At 51.0% G+C, this 20,646-nt stretch overlaps 1 protein-coding gene across 1 annotated transcript; it reads right to left on the bottom strand.

Annotated features, from left to right (window-relative positions):
- Nucleotides 1-5,075: 5,075 nt before the first annotated feature.
- On the bottom strand, nucleotides 5,076-11,888 carry PROCA1 (protein interacting with cyclin A1). The gene is made up of 4 exons (XM_081889615.1): nucleotides 11,422-11,888; nucleotides 8,993-9,125; nucleotides 7,866-8,000; nucleotides 5,076-6,653 (listed from the first exon to the last, which is right to left on the bottom strand). Exons 1-4 carry the CDS (start codon nucleotides 11,849-11,851, stop codon nucleotides 5,984-5,986), a joined length of 1,368 nt encoding a protein of 455 aa, XP_081745741.1. The 5' UTR covers nucleotides 11,852-11,888; the 3' UTR covers nucleotides 5,076-5,983.
- Between the last annotated feature and the right edge of the window lie 8,758 nt (nucleotides 11,889-20,646).

Here is a 20,646-nt window from a genome sequence, read left to right on the forward strand (position 1 = left end):
CCTTTGTGGAGGTTTTCTCTCTCCTTGCTTGCCAGCCAAAGAGGGCAGAGACTGAGTCTGACTGGACTCCCTTGCACAAAACCCAGGGCCAAAGCGGGGGCAGTGGGGAGGTTGTGTGTGAGGGACGGGAGGGAATCTGTGGGGTAGGAGGAACTGGTTTGTGGGGGGGGGGACTCTGGAGATGCAGGGATTTAAGTGCCTTCCTTTTTGCCCAATCTCCTGTGGGTGGGGGGCTGGGGACAGCTCACCAAACCCCCGTAACGGTGCCAGCCCTGCGGGGGTGGACAAAGGCTCTGCCTCAATTCCTGAGTGGCGGATCAGGGCCAGGCCATGTCTGCCATCTCTCTCCTCCTCCCCCACCCTTTCCCGTCCCCGTGAACCTTGGGCCTGGTCTCTGGAGCTGCTCTGTGCAGGGGGGTGGGGGGCACGCTCCTCTTGCCTTGTGCTCTGGAGCCCCCACCAGGTGGAGTCCCTTTGTCGCTTTGTGACTTGTCCTCTCAACAATGAAATCCTTGCTCCTTGGGGTGGCTGTGTGGCTGCTCCTGGGAAGCCAGGAGGAGTCTTTGCCTCTCTAAGCACCATCTCTGCCAGAAGCTGTGTGCTCTCCTTTTCACTCTCATATTCTGGCTGACCTCCCCCAACCCACCCCGGTTTTCTCGCTGTGATTTGCACAGCACTGGATTTTGCCACAATTCCCCCCCCCCCCCGCCCAGCATCCCTAGAATTGCTGCTTTCCATTTTGTTTTTTAAAAGAAACTTTCCCAAGCAATGACTAAAAAGCCCGCTGTCCCACCTCTGCCAGCTGTTCCCCATTCGTCTCTTTGGACTGGGCTGCCCTGGCATCCCTGCCCACTTGGTCTGCCTTGAAGCTGCCCAGTTCTGCTCCATCCCTGCGTTTTGGGTGTGAGCCTGGAGCAGTTCCGCTGTTCCTGCAAAGAGGCAACAGCAGCTGCCTGCGGAGTCTCTGCAGGATCCCTGTTGCCTCATTCAAGGCAGGAAAGGGCACTCCCATCCTTTCAGAAACAGGGCAGGCATCTCTGAGGACGCCACCCCAGTCTTAACTCCTGCAGTCTAAACATAAGTCTGTTTGGGCGCAAGAGCAGTGAAGCCGCTGCTTTGAATTTGGAGAGGTTGCAGGGTGCTCTTTCATAGAATCGTCAGGTTGGAAGGGAGCCCCCTCTGCAATACAAGGATCACCACTAAAGGTCAGGAGCCCTGGTGTTGCTGGAGTCCAATCAGCCCCAGCCAGCAAGGGATGATGGGAGTTGGAGTCTGGAGGCCTCTGCATGACCCAATGCTTTAAACGTCCACCCAGGGATCTGGAATCTACTTCTAGCTTGCTTTTGTGATTATTAAATTTGTTGGCCACTATCTTGCCCAGGGCAACCCAAAGCAATTTTAAAACAAACAAAAAACCCACAACGGTACACTAAAACGGATGTGTGTGTGGAAATAAATTTAAAACCCTCTACTCAAAGGCCCCGTTCTCGTGTTGCTACTCTCCAGACTTCTTGTGGAGGAGGGCCTCTGGTGACAATCACAGCAGGTCGGTTCATATGCGGAGAGGCAGTCCTTGAGGTATAATAATAATAATAATAATAATAATAATAATAATAATAATAATTATTATTATTATTTATTTATAACCCGCCCATCTGGCTGAGTTTCTTCAGCCACACTGGGCGGCTTCCTATTGAGTGTTAAAAACAATACAGCATTAAATATTAAAAACTTCCCCTGAACAGGGCTGCCTTCAGATGTCTTTTAAAGAGAAGATAGCTGCTTATTTCCTTCACATCTGAAGGGAGGGCAGTCCACAGGGCGGGCGCCACCACCAAGAAGGCCCTTTGCCTGATTCCCTCACTTCTCACAATGAGGGAACCGCCTGAAGGCCCTCGACGCTGGATCTCAGTGTCTTGGCTGAACGATGGGGGTGGTCCTGAGCCGTTTAAGGCTTTATAGGTCAAAACCAGCATTTTGAATCAGGGCCCAGAAACTAATTGGCAGCCAGTGCAGTCAGGCCAGGATCAGTGGCATATGCAGTGTTGAATACGGGGTTCTCAAAGAGGCTGTGGTCATTATTACAATTTATTACCCTCCTTTCACCCAAAGATCCCAGGGTATTAACAGTTCAAAACAACTTGCAATCTCAGAAATAAGGCAAGACCTTAAAAAAAAAAAAAAAAGGTTGTAGACTGCAGCCAGCAAAGCTGTAGTCCCAAACATGCCAGCTGGGGCAGATGGGAGATGTTGTCTGGCAACATCTGTATGGCACCAGGTTGTTGGAAGCTACCAAGCGGCTACTTCCCATCTATTTTTGTACTATAACTCCCATCAATCCCAAACATGCAAGTCAAACAGGCTTTCTGCTGCTCTGGAGGACAGGACCCAAACTGATGGACTCAAATGACAGGGAGGGAGATTCTGACTCGACATTGGAAGAACTTTCTGAAGGGAAGAGCTGTTCCACAGTAGAAAGGACTCCCCAGGAAGGCAGTGGGCGCCCCTTCAATGGAAGTTTCTAAGCAGAGGTTGGCCGGCTATTCATCGCGGATTCTTCAATTCAGACGGTTGGCCTGGATGGCTCTCTGCCCACACTGCAATCACAGGTGTGGCTTCGAGAGCTCAGAAAATGTCTAGCAGCAGGCAGCAGCAGCATCTGGCCATGTCCTGCTTAATTCCTTCACTCTGCATTCATATGGGGAGAGGGGATGTTTGTGCTCTTGTTAACTGGCCGGCAGTACATCCCAACCTACTAGCAGTCTTAAATGGTGCCTGGGTATTGACCATTTTCGAGCACCGTGGCTCTGATCCTTGCTAGCGATGCCATGAAAAGGGTTGGGGGGGGGAGTACCTGGTTGTGCCCTGGAGGTGGATGGCAGGGGAAAGAGTTCAGAACAGCTACCTTTGTCCCCCTGAGAAGGTTCAACCTCCTGGCCATGGTGTCCTGCCTCCCCAAATGGGAGAACCATCCTCTGCTCACCCTAGTTTTAATACCCATGGTTTAAACTGCGGAACTCCCTCCCACAGGAAGCAGCGACGGCCACCAACCTGGGTGTCTTTAGAAGTTTTATTAGACCATTCCCTGGAGGAGAGGATGATCGGTGGCTCCAGCCAGGATCGCTTTACTCTGCCTCCACAAATGGAGCCAGGGGTGCTTCCGAATCCCAGTTGCTGAAAGCCACAGGAGGGGAGAGTTGCTCTTGTGGGCATCTGTGTAGCCGCTGGGGGAAGAGGAGGCTGAGCTAGATGGGCCACTGGCCTGATCCAGCCGATTCTTACTGTGTTCTCTGTGTGAGCTGACAGGTTCACCCTTTGCCTACGGCAGGAGCCGTATCTTGTTACAGCTGTTTGACAGTGGAACAGTCACCCTAGAGAGGTGGTGGAATCCCCTTCCTGGGAGGTTTTTAAGCTGAGGTTGGACGGTCATCTGCAATGGATGCTTTAGTTGAGATTCCTGCATTGCAGGGGGTTGGACTAGATGACCCTGGGGTTCCCTTCCAACTCTACAATACTACATTGGCTCCCAGTACGTTTCCAAGCACAATTCAAAGTGTTGGTGCTGACCTTTAGAGCCCTAAGCAGCCTCGGTCCAGTATGCCTGAAGGAGCGTCTCCACCCCCATCGTTCTACCTGGCGGTTCCTTCACTGCGAGAAGCCAAGTTACAGGGAACCAGGCAGAGGGCCTTCTCGGTGGTGGCACCCGCCCTGTGGAACGCCCTCCCACCAGATATCAAAGAAATAAACAACCACCAGACTTTTAGAAGACATCTGAAGGCAGCCCTGTTTAGCGAAGCTTTTGATGTTTGATGCATTACGGTATTTTAATATTTTGTTGGAAGCTACCCAGAGTGGCTGGGGAGGCCCAGCCAGATGGGCGGGGTATAAATAATAAATTATTATTATTATTATTATTATTATTATTATTATTATTATTGACATGTAATAGGGAGCCTCTGGACTGCAGTGGAGCTCAACTGGAAGTATTTGCCTCCCTGCTCAGAGTGGCTCTTCAGAGGTGGTTGAGAAACCCAGCAAGGTGGGAGAGTGAAGACCAGATAAGCAGGGTGGTGGGAAAAGATGGGGAAAGGCTCAGGCCCATCAGGAAGGGTCCTGGCTTGGTGGTGGGGCCAGACCCTGGGGGGTAATCCCTGCCCGAAAGCCTGGAAGGCTTTAGCCAGTCAGGGATGATGGGAGTTGAAGTCCAACAACATCTGGGGACCCACAGGTTGAGAACCGCTGGTTTAGACAATGCTGGGGTGAATGGACCCAATGATCTGACTCCATGTATGGCAGTTTATTGGATTCCCAATCAAATCACCCCTTTATTCAGACCATGAGGACTGGGAACTTCATTTTAGGTGGGGAGTGCCACAGGTGTGTAGCAGAGTATCTGCTTTGCATGCAGAAGGTCCCAGGCTCTGCCCTGATGGCATCTGCAGTTAAGGCTGGGACAGAGCCCTGCCTGAAACCCTGGAGATTCATTGCTGCCAGTTGATGCAGACAACACTGTGCTGCCAAGGAGGCTTTGGGTGCGAATCCTGCCAACTCTAGGGTTCTGAAATTCTAGATGGAACAAATCTGACTTGGTCCCTAGGGAAAGAAGGAAGGCCTGGAAGCGCAGAAACTGTAAATCAAAGGTGTAAAAATGCTGGAAATTTGAGAGCATGGGCTTTAAAGGCTGCTCCTGTTGGCAGAATCTCTTTCCTCTCTCATCTGGGAGCAGCAACCTTGATTTCCCCTTCGTGTCCGGAACACCAGTGGCCTTTAATGAAGAAGCCAGAGAATGCGAGGAGTGCTCAGCAGGCAGACCATTCCTACCCAGAGCCTCTCAAGGAAGGGATACCAGTTGGCCTCCGCCTGTGAGCAGTCAACATCTGGGGAGGCAGACCCCCTCCAAAAGTGCATATCCTTTGGTGGGCCCTTCCAACTCTTCGATTCTAAGGGTCCCACCACATCCTGAATGCACTTGGTGCTTTGTGCAGGATTCAGCAGCCCGAGAACCATCCCTGGGTTACAACACCAAAAAAACCATGTTCTGGTCCTTTAGATTTAGCTAATGAGTTCACAAAGGATGAGATTCACAAGCTGCTTTATTTTTCATCTTAACATCATGGAATAGGAAGGGACTGTCTGCATTGCAATCCCTTGCAATGCAGACATTGATGCTAAAGAACTCCCAAGTCGAAACAAAATTTTTAAAAATACATAATTTCTTCCAGAAGCACCTTAGAGACCAACTAAGTTTGTTATTGGTATGAGCTTTCGTGTGCAGGCACACTTCTTCAGATACACGAAGGCTCATGCCAATAACAAACTTAGTTGGTCTCTTAAGGTGCTACTGGAAGGATTTTATTTTTTTAATTGTGTTTCGACTATGGCAGACCAACACGGCTACCTACCTGTAACTAGAACTCCCAAGTGTTAAGGATCAAGCTGTTTCTCTCTACCTGAGGACTGTCTGTCTGTCCTGGAAGAAACAAGCATTTCTGATCACTTACTCTCTCTATTTTTCAGCAAACTGCAGCAGCGTCAGGGTTAGGGAGCCTTGGTCCAAAACACCTGGGGAGTGACATCAGGTTGGCACCAACTGGGCTTGGGGCTTGAGCCCTGAGGCCTTCTGCCTGCAGAGCAACTGCTCTGTGCCCCCTTGGGAGAACTATTGGGGTTTTGGGAGGTGGTCTTGTGTCCTGTTTTGCTTCTGCCACCTGGCAGACGAAATCCTGCAAAATGCAAGCAAACGGGCTCCAGTTTGCACGACTTGGCAGGATTTCATTCTCGAGTGCATGTATAGACTTCCTGGGGTGGGACACTTGGTGCCAGCGGACTTTGGCAGGCAAGCACCTTTTGACTGGGCAGGGTGGGTGCCAGGCACCCTCAACTCTTCCAGACCCCCCTCCACTGATGTTTCCCTGCCCTCCCCTGGAGGGGAGCACACAAGTAAAGTCAGGGTCTTTGGGCTCAGTCTGATTCTGCCTGTTTATTACACAGCCTGGACTGCAGAGACCTTGCCCCCCGAGTCTGGGTGGGGCAAATGCTGGGACCGTCCATCTCTCTCCCTTAGATGCCTCCTCCTCCCTTTCCTCTTCCTCGGAGGAGGCTGGACAGTGGGGGGCCTGGGGGTGGCCTTGGGCAGAGCAGTTGGTTCTCTGCCCCCTGGTTCGGCCAATCCCGCAGGGTCATCGCCAAGGATGGCATTGAACAGATCTTCCTCCCCCAAGTCCGGACGCCCCACGGGGTCTTGGAAGTCCACCTTGGCCGGCTCTTGCTCCACCAGCTGCTTTGGGAAGGTGGCGGGGTCCTCTCTCGCCGGATGAGGAACGGTCGCAGCCTTTGCCACCGCCGCCTTCTTCTTCAAGCCTTTTCCCCTTCTGCCTTTTCTTCCTTTGCCCTTGCCCTTCCGCTGCTTCCTGGGGGTGTCGCTGGGCCTCGCCTGGGGGGCAGGGGTGGCCCCAGCCGCAGCCACAACAGCCGGGTCCGGCTTGCGGGGAAGAGGAGATGAACCCGCCGACAGACGGAAGGAGGTGGTGGTGGTGGAAGACTTTGCCGGGGGCGGCTGACGGGTTGCCAGCCCATCTATGAGCCCCCCGCCGTATTCGTACAGCACTGGATCTTGCGCCACGGCAACTGCCACGGTTGTGTAGTTCTTGCACCTGGCAAAAATTGAGCAGACACATAACCAGGAGTTGCAGGGGTTCCCTGAGCGCACATGAGAAACTTCACAGACTGGGGGCATCACTTTGGTTCGATTCAAAGTTGGGATGCTGAGGACTAGAAACCTGACCGCTTTTTAAAGCAGGGGTGGGGAATCCTGTGGTCTTCCAGGTGTTGCTGGACTTCAGGTCCTGCTAACCCCAGGGAGGGTGATGGGAGGTGAAGCCCAACAAATTTCCCCACCTCCTCTTTAAAATGAAAGAGATCAAGTTTCTAGTCCTTGTGCTACCATTGCGTCAGAAGTCAGATGATTAGCTGGGGAGACGAGGTGTGTGTTTTAAGGCCTGGCAGTGCTTCTGGCACTCGTAGCCACACACCTGTGACTACCACCAGCAGAATAAATTACATGCATGGAAAGAAAATGTGCATTTTTTTCCATATTTGCATACAGCACATGTTTGCAGAATCTGGATTATTCTGGAGCAGGTTCCTTTTGTTTCATTTTAAGGCCAAGTCCAGCCAGCCCTAGTTGCAGGCTCCCTTCTTGATAATTGATTTGCATACATTCTGATGCTCCCAGGTGAGTTTTGCAAAAGTGCTTTTGTAACTGTAGAGCATAGAAAAGATAAAGCCCACTAAAACCAAACTGCAGCTTTTCAAGCAATGATATAAAAATCACCTTAAAGAATTTAAAACGTGCAACCTCATTGAAAACCGCGATTCCACCAGCAGAAAAGAAAACCAGGCAGCCTCTGTCTTGAATAAAAGCTAGGAATGGGGAGGGAGGCAACCAGGCCGGAATCCCCAGAGGGAGAAGAGTTGGACAGTATGGCATAGTGGTTAGAGTGTCAGACTAGAATCTGGGTTCAGATCCCCCTGCACTCAGCCATGAAGCTCCCTGGTTGTGACTTTGGGCCAGTCACTGTCTCTCAGCCTAATCTACCTTGCAGGGTTTTAAGTGCAATAAGAAAATAGCACAAAAATCATCATCAACAACATCCCCTCTGCTCATTCCTTCCCTTGTTTCCCTCTGCATTCAAAGCAGCCTCTCCCAACTCCCAGCCCCTCTGTTTGTGCTTTGATGGAAAAGCCCGCTCTGTTCTGCTGCGCCAATAATAGCAGAGCCATTCCTTGAGCACTCATCCTGCTTCTGTTGCTCAAGTTTGAAGAGGAGGTTGCTGGGGGCAGAGAAGGAACTAAAAGCCGCTTACCAGACATAGAGATAAGGCTCCACACATTGCTCTTTGTAGGCAAACTCAAAGCAAGGCACTTGGATGACGTTGAAGAAGGCCTGGCCCACCACGCGGGAGGCTGTGTCGTTCACGGCTCGCAGGCATGCCTTTAACCTATAAAAGGAAGGCGGAGGGGTTTCCATTTCACTTATTCTGCATAGAATAAACACCTAGTTTTTCCATTTGAAAAATCTCAAGGGGGCTCTGAAAACACATCCTTTTAATTTTTGTATTTAATTTTTTTAAAAGCCCACACTAACCTTGTATTGTGCATTGCAGAGGGTTGGACTGGATGACCCCTGGGTTCCCTTCCAACTCTACAGTTCTGTGCCATTGGGGATTGAACCTGGGCCCTTCTGCATGCAAAGCCAGAGCTCAAACCCTGGCAACCCCCTGACGTCTGGTCTTTTCTGTTATAACACACAATAGCTGCACAGATTTCTGTTGCCTTATCTGGGCTGGCCTTGAAGATCTGGGTGTTTGGAAGAAATATATGGAGGGGGAGGCAGGACTGAAGAGGGTCTGCTCCTCCTCACTTTTGGAAACTGCAGGGCCGGAGTTTTATGCAAGAGGCAATAGCTCAGTTGGTTAGAGCGTGGTGCTGGTAACCAGCTAAGGTTTGATCCCCGTATGAGACAGTTGCCTATTCTTGCATGGCACTACCATCACTACCGGGACGCGGGTGGCGCTGTGGGTTAAACCACTGAGCCTAGGACTTGCCAATCAGAAGGTTGGTGGTTTGAATCCCCGTGACAGGATGAGCTCCCATTGCTTGGTCCCTGCTCCTGCCAAACTAGCAGTTCGAAAGCGCGACAAAGTGCAAGTAGATAAATAGGTACCGCTCTGGCGGGAAGGTAAACAGCGTTTCCGTGCGCTGCTCTGGTTTGCCAGAAGTGGCTTAGTCATGCTGGCCACATGACCCGGAAGCTGTACGCCGGCTCCCTCAGCCAGTAAAGTGAGATGAGCACGCAACCCCAGAGTCGGCCACGACTGGACCTAATGGTCAGGGGTCACTTTACCTTTGCCATCACTGCCATTCTGTGGTTCTGTGTTTTGGGGGCCCTGCAGAAACTTCCTCCCAAACCCTGCCCCTCCCTTCCGCTCACCTGTTATCGCAGTCGCAGTGGCTGATGGTGTGCCATCGGAAATTGCGGTACCCGTACTTGTAGGTGAAAGGGTGGATGACGTGCTGGCAGTGGTCGTGTTCCCGGCAGCACCTGTCCGTCTCCTGGTGAGCTCCTGAAAGAGGGCGGGAGGGATTGGAGGGTGGCAGGTAAAATTAAGAAGACCAGCCTAGGTATGGCTTTAGAAACAATGGCTCCACAAGCTCATCCCCTGTGTCCCCTTCCCTACCCCGAAAAAGCATCCTTCAGAATAACAGTATGCATGACCCACTAAGGTAGAGGGCAACACAGTAAAATTTGCAACAGGAACAATAATAGAATTGGAAGGGACCACCAGGGTCATCTAGTGCCCAGTGTGGAGATCAAACCCACAACCCTGAGCTTAGGAGTCCCATGCTCTGCTGACTGAGCTATTCCTGCTATCGACTGAATGTGTATTCAAAACCCACTTTACTTAGTTTGGGTAATTCAACAAAACTGATAAACTTGATGAGCATTGCCAGCTTTCAAAGTCTGAGAGTTGCTTGCACCTCTAGTGCTTCTTGCTGCCCCCTGGCATCTTAGCACCCCCAGGTAATCCCACAGTCCCCCTAGGGGGCACTGCCACCCTCCCTGGTCCAAGCCAAGCAGCTGCCCTTTGGGCTCCTCCTCCGGTCAGCCCCCATCATCATCATCATCACATAGCTGTGGTCACAGGAGGACACAGGATGGCCCTCTCTCCTGGATGCTTTAGCTGAGATTTCTGCACTGCAGGGGGTTGGAGTAGATGACCCTCAGGTCCCCTTCCAACTCTACAATTCTATGACACATTTCTAAGAGGAGAAGAAAAAGATCTTAATTGATGACTCTGAGCTCTTCTTAAAAAAAATTTTCATTTTTCATTTTCATTCATTTCATAATCTCAAATTCTTAGCGTTTACTATATATTCCTCCCTCCCTCCCCTCCAAGACTTCCCCCAACTTGCGTTTCTGGTTTGTTTCTATTTTCACCCACTTTGCTATCTCTCAACAGAAAAGGTTATTAATAACATAACTTCAAACCTAAAAACATAAAAAGAAAATTAAATACACCATCTTATTTCACTATCTTCTGAACATTTTCTGATGCCAATAATGTGGATGTTTAAATAAATAAATAAATAAATAAATAAATAAATAGATGACTCCTAGCCAGAGCTGTCAACATTTCCCTTTTTTAAAGGGAAATTCCCTTATTCCGAATAGGATTCCTCACAAGAAAAAGGAAAAGTTGACAGCTATGCTCCTAGCTCTGACTTTCCCTAGAGACCTTAGATTCTAAGATCAATCATCATCATCATCATCAATAATAATAATAATTACTATTATTAACATTATTGCAATTTACTACCCGCCCTGCATCCTAAGGTCCCAGGATAGGGTGCAACTATTGATTGATTGATTGATTGATTGATTGATTGCATTTCACAGAATTGTAGAGTTGGGACCCTAAGGGCCATCTAGTCCAGCCCCCTGAAATACAGGAATTCTGACAGATGGCCACCCAACCTTTTCTTAAAAACCTTCAGGGAAGGAGAGTCCACTCTTCCTGTCGGAAAGTTCCCCCTGACGTTTAGTCGGAATTTCCTTTCTTTCTTGCAACTTGAAGCCATGGGTGCCAGTTCAAGGTGGAATAACATGGTTCTCCACCCCGCTCATTGACTCCCGACAACAACCCTGTGAGGTAGGTCAGGCTGACGGAGGCAGTGTCTGCTCCAAGGACACCCGATGAGCTCCATGGCGGAGTGGGGGATTCGAACCCTGGTCTCCCAGGTCCTAGCCCGACCCTCTAAGCACTACGGCACACTGCCTCTCTCAAACATTGCGCTGTTCCATCCTTCCAGTCTTCAGGATGGAAGAAACCCCAACTAAAAAATCATGGCAAGAAAAATTGATGGACTATGCAGAACTGGCAAAACTGACATATAAGCTACGGGACAAGGATAACTGTGACTTTAAAGATGAATGGGAACCCTTTACAAAGTATCTGAAGATGCAACAAAGTGAACTGGACTCCTTGGCTGGCTTTGAATAAACATTCACAAACCTTTCATTGATAATAATCAGCTAAATAGTTTGAGCATCTATACAACTGTGTAACATGCAGAAAACAGCATTTTTAGAGAAATCAAAAGACTGGAACTGAGGGAAGTCGGGTGTGGGTGGGTGGGTTCTGTGGGGGGAGGGAGGAAAAATGGGGGGGGGGAATAAGGATGATATGTTTCTGGATAATATGTTTTGTTTTGAATTAAAAAGTTATTTAAAAAACAAACATTGCGCCGTTCCAAGTATCCGGAGGGCGCCAAGTTGGCGAAGCAAGAGGCTCTTGGCTGAAGAAATCCCCCTCCTCCGTCCCCTCCCGCCCCGCGCCTTCTCCATCTCCCGTTAGTTACCCAGTTCTTCGTAGCTCTCCGCGATGTTGCCGGCTCCGCACCAGAGTGTCCCCGGGTAGGTGAAGCCGCGCTTGGTCCGGCGCCGGGAGGAAGCCTCTCTGCCGTCCGCGCCGTCGAGGCAGGCTGCCTTGGCTTCTTCCATCCCGGGGAAGTCGGGCTCCTCCTCCTCCTGCGCCCCTGCGGAACAGTGGCTAAGGAACGCGGCCACCTCCCGGGGCTCTGCGGAGACGCTGCAGCCGCTCAGGCCGGCGCGTCGTCGGGGCGCCCAAGTGGCGCTCAGGAGCTCCTTCCCGTCGGACGCCTCCAAGCGGAGCACGCCGGCCGCTAGCGGGCTGCGGAGGACGCAGAGGGCCGCCGGGGGCCGGACCGGGCCGGATCCAGCCCCCGCCAGCAGCAGCAGCAGCAACAGCGGCAGCGACGTGCCAGGCATCGCGGCGGGAGCCACCGACGGAGCGGGCGGCGGCGGCTCGCTTTCAGCACCAGGGCGCAGAGACAGCGCCCGGCGCGCCCAGCGCCTTTTAAGCCCCGCCGTGCGGTGGCCTGATCCGCGGGGAGGGGAGGGGCCGGAGCCCTCCCTCCCTCCCTCCCTCCCCCGCTCCAAATCTCGACGGGCTCCCAGCTCTGGGAAGCAGAAAGCTCAGGCTTTCCTTAGTCAGGGTGGCGGACGGCACCAGCGAGGAATCGTGGGGTGTTGGAGGCGGAAGAGACCGCAAAGGTCCAGTCCAATCGCCTGCAATTCAAGGAAGCACAGCCAAATGATCCTTGAATCATAGCTCATGGTTTTGGGCATACTTATAGTTTAGATTCCAATAAAACACCCCAGTCGTGTAAGAGGTAGGAGTCTTCCTTGCCAACTGTCAGCTATAGGATGGACTAGTTTGGAGCACACATTGCATGTCAGGCATCAAACGCTGTCAAAGCACCATTGCAGGTCAACGGTCAGATGCTGAGAGGTCACATTTGTCCAATGTGGAAATTGAGAACCGTCAGATGTTAAAACACTCGGTGAATTAGCATTTCAGAGGCTGTTCAGAGGATGTTTGAACTTGGGCCTTCTCAGTGGTGGCGCTTGCCCTGTGGAACACCCTCCCACCAGATGTCAAAGAGAAAAACAACTACCAGATTCTTAGAAGACATCTGAAGGCAGCCCTGTTTAGGGAAGCTTTTAATGTTTAATAGGTTATTGTATTTGAATAGTCTGTTGGAAGCAAACCAGAGTGGCTGGAGAAACCCAGCAAGATGGGCAGGGTATAAATAAATTATTATTATTATTATTATTATTATTATTATTATTATTATTATTATTATTATTATTATTATTAAATGTTGTCAAAGCACCATTGCAGGTTAGCGATCAGATGCAGAGACGTCACATTTGTCCAATGTGGAAATCGAGAACTGTCAGATGATAAAACACTGGGTGAATTAGCATTTCAGAGGCTGTTGGGAAGATGTTTGGACTTGGCACCATGGAAGTCTCCACCCCACCTTCCACAGAGTTCCTCTCTTCACACTCTGAAAGAGCCATAATAATAATAATAATAATAATATTTTATTTATATCCCACCCTCCCCAACCGAAGCCGGGCTCAGAGAGGCTAACAACAATAAAGTAACACAGCATTCGAAAACCAATACATTCGAAAATCAATTCAGAATCAAATTAATGGCAACCATTGGGCTAGAGTTCTGTGAGGATTACCAAAGGAGGGGGTTAGACTGTGCCCTAGCCAAAGGCCTGGCGGAACAGCTCTGTCTTGCAGGCCCTGCGGAAAGATGTCAAGTCCCGCAGGGCCCTAGTCTCTTGGGACAGAGCGTTCCACCAAGTCAGGGCCAGTACTGAAAAGGCCCTGGCTCTGGTTGAGGCCAACCTAACCTCCCTATGGCCCCGGACCTCCAAGATGTTTTTATCTGAAGACCGTAAGGTCCTACATGGAACATACTGGGAGAGGCAGTCCCGTAGGTATGAGGGTCCTAGGCCGTATAGGTCTTTAAAGGTCAAAACCAGCGCCTTGAACCTGATCCTGTACTCCACCGGGAGCCAGTGCAGCTGGTATAGCACCGGGTGAATGTGATCCTGTGGCAAGGACCTTGTAAGGAGTCTCACCACGGCATTCTGCACCCGCTGGAGTTTCTGGGTCAGCTTCAAGGGCATCCATGATGCATCCAGGGTAGCCTTTTGTGTTCCCTATGGGTGCACCTATGGGTGCAAGAAGATCAAACCTCTCCATTCTAAAGGAAATCAGCCTTGAGTGCTCACTGGAAGGACAGATCCTGAAGCTGAGGTTCCAATACTTTGGCCACCTCATGAGAAGAGAAGACTCCCTGGAAAAGACCCTGATGTTGGGAAAGATGGAGGGCACAAGGAGAAGGGGACGACAGAGGACGAGATGGTGGGACAGTGTTCTCGAAGCTATTAGCATGAGTTTGACCAAACTGTGGGAGGCAGCGGAAGACAGGAGGGCCTGGCGTGCTCTGGTCCAGGGGGTCAGGAAGAGTCGGACACGACTAAACGACTAAACAACAACATGGGTGCAGGTCCAGGCCGGCAGCCTTTCTCCCCCTGGAGCAGCCTGAGGACGAAAGGGTTAGCTCTTCAGCAGCTTCCTTCCCTCCTGCTGCTCCTGGGACTGACCGAGAGTTACCTCGGCAGCCCCCCCTTCTCGAATTCATGACTGGCTTCCAAGAGGGTGGGCTGAGGCCGGTCGCTGTGGCAACTGAGATGGGGTGATCTCGGAGGGCCCGTAGGACGCGGCCTCCTTTGGGATTCCTTCCTTTCAGGCCCCTTCGGGACAGAGCTCTTTGTCCAGAAAGCTGCGCCCGCCATCCCGGGTCAACGAGGTGACCCCCGCCTGCCCTGGTGGACTGGAGGGACCCCTGCAAGCCGGCTCTGGGGCTGAGCTGGTTTCTCCAGAAGTGTTCTAAGAAAGCCCTCTGTGTGTGCGGGTCTGTGTGCGGATCCTGGGGGAAGTTATGCAACCCACCTGCATCTTGGGCTGGACAAAAATCTAAGGCTGCTTTGAATCCTAGAGCTGTAGAGCTGGAAGGGACCCGTGGGTCATCCATCCCAACCTGCTGCAATGCAGGGACCACAGCTGCTCACAGCGCACATCAGGCCCCAGAAGGTGCAGTTCCCCTGCAGAGGGGAGGAGGAAGAAAGTTGCAGCATTGGGGAAGGAAAATAATAATAATAATAATAGTAAAATAAATAAATAAATTTTATTTATACCCTGCCCTCCCCAGCCAGAGGGACATGGGTGGCGCTGTGGGTTAAACCACAGAGCCTAGGGCTTGCCGATCAGAAGGTCAGCAGTTAGGATCCCTGTGACGGGGTGAGCTCCCGTTGCTCGGTCCCTGCTCCTGTCAACCTAGCAATTCAAAAGCACGTCAAAGTGCAAGTAGATAAATAGGTACCACTCTGGCGGGTAGGTAAACGGTGTTTCCACGTGCTGCTCTGGTTCGCCAGAAGCGTCTTGGTTCTGCTGCCCACATGACCCGGAAGCTGCACACCGGCTCCCTTGGCCAGTAAAGCGAGATGAGCGCAGCAACCCCAGAGTCGGCCACGACTGGACCTAATGGTCAGGGGTCCCTTTACCTTTACCCCGGCCAGAGCCGGGCTTAGGGCGACTAATACCAGTAAAATTACAATAAAGAAAATAAGGGGGGGGACCCAATTTAAAATGCAATTTAAAATGCAGTCTCATTTTAAAAGTAGCCCATAAATCAAAACCGTAAAGGGAGGGAAACAGAAGGGTCAGACTGAGTGCTAACCGAAGGCCAGGCGGAACAGCTCTGTCTTGCAGGCCCTGCAGAAAGATGTCAAGTCTTTGCTGTTCTCCCTTCTCTCATCTCACTAGAACTTGTGACCCCCCCAATGAAGCCGAATTTGGAAGGTTCAGGACAGATAAAGTCCTTCTTCACACAGCACAGAGTTAAACTACGGAACTCCCTGCCACCAACTAGGATGGCTTTTAAAAAGGATCAGACAGATTCATGGAAGAGAAGAGGGATATCGATGGTTTCTAGTCAATGAGATAAATAACTATGCAACTTTCGGAAGACATCTGAAGGCAGACTTGTATAGGGAAGTTTTTGATGTTTTATTATGCTTTTATATTTGTTGGAAGCCACCCAGAGTGGCTGGGGAACCCAGTCAGATGGGCGGAGTACAAATAATAAAATAATAAAATTATTATTATTATTATTATTATTATTATTATTATTAGCCACAATGGCTCTGCTCTGCCTCTACAGTTGGAGCCAGCAATATTTCTCAATACCAGTTGCTAGAAACCGCAGGAGAAGAGAGTTGCTCTTGTGCTTGAATCCTGCTTGGTGGCTTCTGGCAGGCATAAGGGATATGCCACCTTGAGGAACCTGGAGAAAAAGTAGGGATAAAAACGCAATGAATAATGATAAATTTGCTGCAACCCAGAATCTCTGGATCTCTACTGGAGACCCTGGTAAGATCCTGGAGGAGCTGTGGGGTGGGGTGACCCACAGCTGTGTGCAAGATGGAGAGGATCCCTTTCCCCCCAGCGGCCTTGGCTGAGCCCTGAGCTGCAAGGCTGGGCTGGCTGTGCCCCTCTGCCAGGGGAGAGGCAGCGTGATTCACCCATTCAAGAGGTGCCCATTCACTCTGCCCAGGGAACAGACCCTGCATTGAGTCTCGGTGCCTTCTCATCCTGCCTTTTTTGTCTTCCCTGGGAAGGCGCAGGCTCAGGCCTGACCCTGGCAGCACAGGGAGGCAGGCGCAGGAGTCCATGCCAGGAACCACCGGAGGGAGAGAGGTCCTAGAACTGTCGAGTTGGAAGGGACCCCAGGGGTCATCTAGTCCAACCCGCTGTAATGCAGGAATCACAGGTGAGGGAGTGGGAGGTGGGCAGTGTGTTGGGTCCTGCTTCTGGGTTTCCCATGGGGGCATCTGATCGGCCACTGGGAGGGCAGGAAGTTGAATTAGATGGACCCCCTTCGACTGGCTGTGCCCAGGCTTGTCTATTGTGATAGCAGAACCTTCACACGTGAGAGCAGTCTACCTCTGAACACCAGACAATGGGAACAACAATTGGAGAATACTTTTGCCCTCGGAACCTGCTTGTGGGCTTCCCTTTTGGGACTCTGGTTGCCCACTGTGAGAACAGGATGCTAGCCCTTTGGCCTGATCCAGCAGCCTCTTCTGATTTCCTTATATTATTCCAGCTGCTGGTGGTTCAGGAGTTCACTGACTGCATGTGTTTTTAATGAACTTCATGGCAGCTTTTGATTAGGTAAAGGGAAAGGTACCCCTGCCCGTACGGGCCAGTCTTGACAGACTCTGGGGTTGTGCGCCCATCTCACTTAAGAGGCCAGGGGCCAGCGCTGTCCGAAGACACTTCCGGGTCACGTGGCCAGCGTGACATCGCTGCACTGGCGAGCCAGAGCCGCACACGGAAACGCCGTTTACCTTCCCGCTAGTAAGCGGTCCCTATTTATCTACTTGCACCCGAGGGTGCTTTCGAACTGCTAGGTTGGCAGGCGCTGGGACCAAGCAGCGGGAGCGCACCCCGCCGCGGGGATTCGAACTGCCGACCTTTCGATCGGCAAGCCCTAGGCGCTGAGGCTTTAACCCACAGCGCCACCCGCGTCCCCAAAAATACGGTACATGTATATATTCTCTAGCAATTCTACCAGCCTCCTGTTGTCACAGTGGGATGCGGGTGGCGCTGTGGGTTAAACCACAGGGCCTAGAACTTGCCGATCAGAAGGTCGGTGGTTCGAATCCCTGCAAGGGGGTGAGCTCCCGTTGTTCGGTTCCTGCTCGTACCAACCTAGCAGTTCAAAAGCACCTCAAAGTGCAAGTAGATAAATAGGTACCGCTCTGGCGGGAAGGTAAATGGTATTTCCGTGCTCTGCTCTGGTCCGCCAGAAGCGGCTTAGTGATGCTGGCCACATGACCTGGAAGCTGTCTGTGGACAAATGCTGGCTCCCTCGGCCTATAGAGCGAGATGAGCGCCGCAACCCCAGACTCGGTCACGACTGGACCTAATGGTCAGGGCTCCCTTTCCCTTTACCTGTTCTCACAGTGGCCTTTCAGGTGCCCCAAAGGGAAGACCTCCCCACAAGCAGGACCTCAGCACATGAGCAACACTCTCCCCCTTGCAATTCCCCCAAACTAGCATTCAGAGGCATTTGCTGCCTCCAACGGGAGGGCGGGAGAAGAGGGGCATTGTGGCTGGCAGGGCCATGGTAGCCCCCTATTCGTTTAACAAAACGGTTTGTTTTAATATTTCTGCAAAGCTCAGTGAGCTCAGCCTCCTGCTCTGTTGACAAAGCCGTTTCTTGACGATCGCTCTAGCAAGGAAGTGCAAGAGGAATAAATCTGCAGTTCTGCTGCGGGAGAGGAGAGACGGTCCGCGTCCTCCTCTCTCGATCTCCCCTACAGCTTAGGAGCTTCCCTGCTTGGCTCTGACACTTCCAGACAGGACCCCCCTCTGCGCTGGCCTACTGATCTGAATTGTAAATGTGTTCCTTGAAACGCATTGTGTGCTGCAGGAGAAAAGCGAGGGGGTGTCCCTGGCAAGGCCTGCCTGGATTTCATCCCAGTAGTTCAGCGGAGCAAAGGATTGGCTGGTTCAGGGGGTGGGGGCTCCCCACCAAGTGCAAGCTCAAAAAAAAAGAGGGTGCAGGATTCAGAGACATACTAGAACTTGGTCCTGAGGGAACAGAAATCTGGTTTCCCCACCACCGCCACCCCAAGAAAAACTGGGATCTTGTGGGACCTTGAAGCTTGCTCACTTTTCAGCAAAGAGTCCTGTGTAGGTTTGAAGCTTGCTCGCTTATCGGCAAGGTGCGCTACCACAGAGCTATGACCCTTTCCCTAAAAACAAAGTCAGGTTCCAGTCCACATGGTTATGAATAAAGGGTTAATTTAAAGAGGAAGCTGTCCTAATTTTTCACAGTCAGGTCCATCTAGCTCAGTAGTGCCTACACTGACAGGCAGAAGCAGCTTGTTGATATTTCAGAGAAGGGTCTTTTCCCAGTCCTGACTAGAGAGGCTGCCAGTTAGCTTGGGTGGTTAGAGCATGGTGCTGATAACACCAAAATTGTGGGTTCAGTCTCCCTATGGGCCACTTGCATATTCCTGCATAACGGGGCTGGACTAGATGTGTTATGTACTGAAGTTCTCACCCTGGGCCAGCAGGAGGATACTATAGATAGTTCAGGTCCACATATGCAAATAAGGGATCAAAAGTGACGTTCAGTGATTGGATCGTTACAGAAAATGGTTACTGTTGCGTTCTAGTGGAGCTCTATATAAGCAGGCTGACTGAACCCTTCAGTTCAGTTCTGTTCTGGCCTGTGAATAAACAAGAGCTGTTTGAAGAATCGCTGTGTCGTCTGATATGTTCACCCAGAACTTAACAAGATGGCTCTGGGGTCCCCTCCAACTCTACAATTCTATGTTTGAACCCGGGATCTTTTGCATTCAAACCCAATGCTCTGAGCTACAGCCCTCCCTGTAGTTCCACACCATTCCTCCCAGTCTGATCTGTTTCCTGGGCAGCCCCAGCCAGTCCAGACCCCATCAAACAATCTCAGGAGTTGTCTGGGTTGCCCCACTTTAGGATTAATCCAACAGGGCCTCATCAGCTATTGCTCTATGACCCACTGGCAGGGCCGGATTTAGGTTTGATGAGGCCCTAAGCTACTGAAGGTAATGGGGCCCTTTATATGTCCAGCTGTCCTTTGTCAACAACAAATTGTCACTGTTTTTTGTGTTGAATATATGCTATATGGTAATTTATGGACCTAATTGGTATCTATTAGGGACGTGGGTGGCGCTGCGGGTTAAACCACAGAGCCTAGGACTTGCCGAACAGAAGGTCAGCAGTTCGAATCCCTGCGATGGAGTGAGCTCCTGTTGCTCAGTCCCTGCTCCTGCCCACCTAGCAGTTTGAAAGCATGTCAAAGTGCAAGTAGATAAATAGGTACCGCTCCGGCGGGAAGGTAAACGGCCTTTCCGTGCGCTGCTCTGGTTCGCCAGAAGCGGCTTCGTCATGCTGGCCACATGATCCGGAAGCTGTACGCCGGCTCCCTCTGCCAGTAAAGCGAGATGAGCTCCACAACCCCAGAGTTGGCCATGACTGGACCTAATGGTCAGGGGTCCCTTTACCTTTACCTTTACCTAGGTATCTAAAGCCATTTGCACATGTTGTTGCCATGCAACCAGTCCATGCAGAATGTCGGCACCCTATAGATAGAAATGAGCAAATCAGTGAAATTTTAGGGAGCAGGCAGGGCCCATTACTTACATCACAGGAGCCTACACAACGCAAAACAAAACAAAACACTGTTGCTGTATGTAGGTTTTATTTTAATTGTTTTTTATCTTATATTTTGGAAATGTACATCCAGGTTGTTGTTTTCTTTTATTTTTTTGGCCCCCCACCCAAAAGAGTGGGGCCCTAAGCTATAGCTTGTTTAGCTTATACGTAAATCCAGCACTGTGGTCACTGTGGGATAATTTTCAGGCACCGTTCTCGACCTTGATGTCATTTGACTGCGTATAGAGTTTGGGATTTTTGCTCAAAAGACTTGTGCATGAAGTTAGATGTAGCTGTGGTTCTGTGCTGCAGTGGGGTTGGACTAGATGAGCCCACGAGGTCCCTTCCAACTCTATCACTCAAATCTTGCCACCAGTGCTAGTCTGAGCAAGAACGAAGGTTCTTAGCTCCCTTGATTCCTTCCTTCCTGTAGCAGATCTGGACATGATGGTCACTGGTTATTCATGAAGTTCAGCCAAAGGACAAGCCAATGGCGCCCTCAGGCGTTGATCTGAGAGTCCTGCTCAGCATTTGAGACGGACGTTCCTTCCACTTCTCTGTCCACCCCAGACATTTATATCACTTCCCCCCCCAAAAAACCCCAAATAATCCTGGGAACTCATGGATCCCAGGACCACATAACTACCCAGCCACTGTTAAGAAAAGTTCGCCGAAAAGTTTCACTGTTATGAAAAGCTGGCAACCTTACCCTGAGCCTCATAGAATCATAGAATCTTAAGAGCTGGAAGGGACCCAAAGGTACTCTAGCCCAACCCGCTGAAATGCAGGAATCTCAGCGAAAGCATCCAGGACAGAGGGCCATCCAACCTCTGCTTAAAAACCTCCAAGGAAGGAGAAGTCCCCTGCCTCTCGAGGGAGTCTCTTCCATTGTTGAACAACTCTTGTCATCAGAAAGTTCTTCC

The sequence above is a fragment of the Podarcis melisellensis genome (genome assembly GCF_964234715.1).
Source record: "Podarcis melisellensis genome assembly, chromosome: 15".
In the NCBI taxonomy this organism is placed as follows: domain Eukaryota; kingdom Metazoa; phylum Chordata; class Lepidosauria; order Squamata; family Lacertidae; genus Podarcis; species Podarcis melisellensis.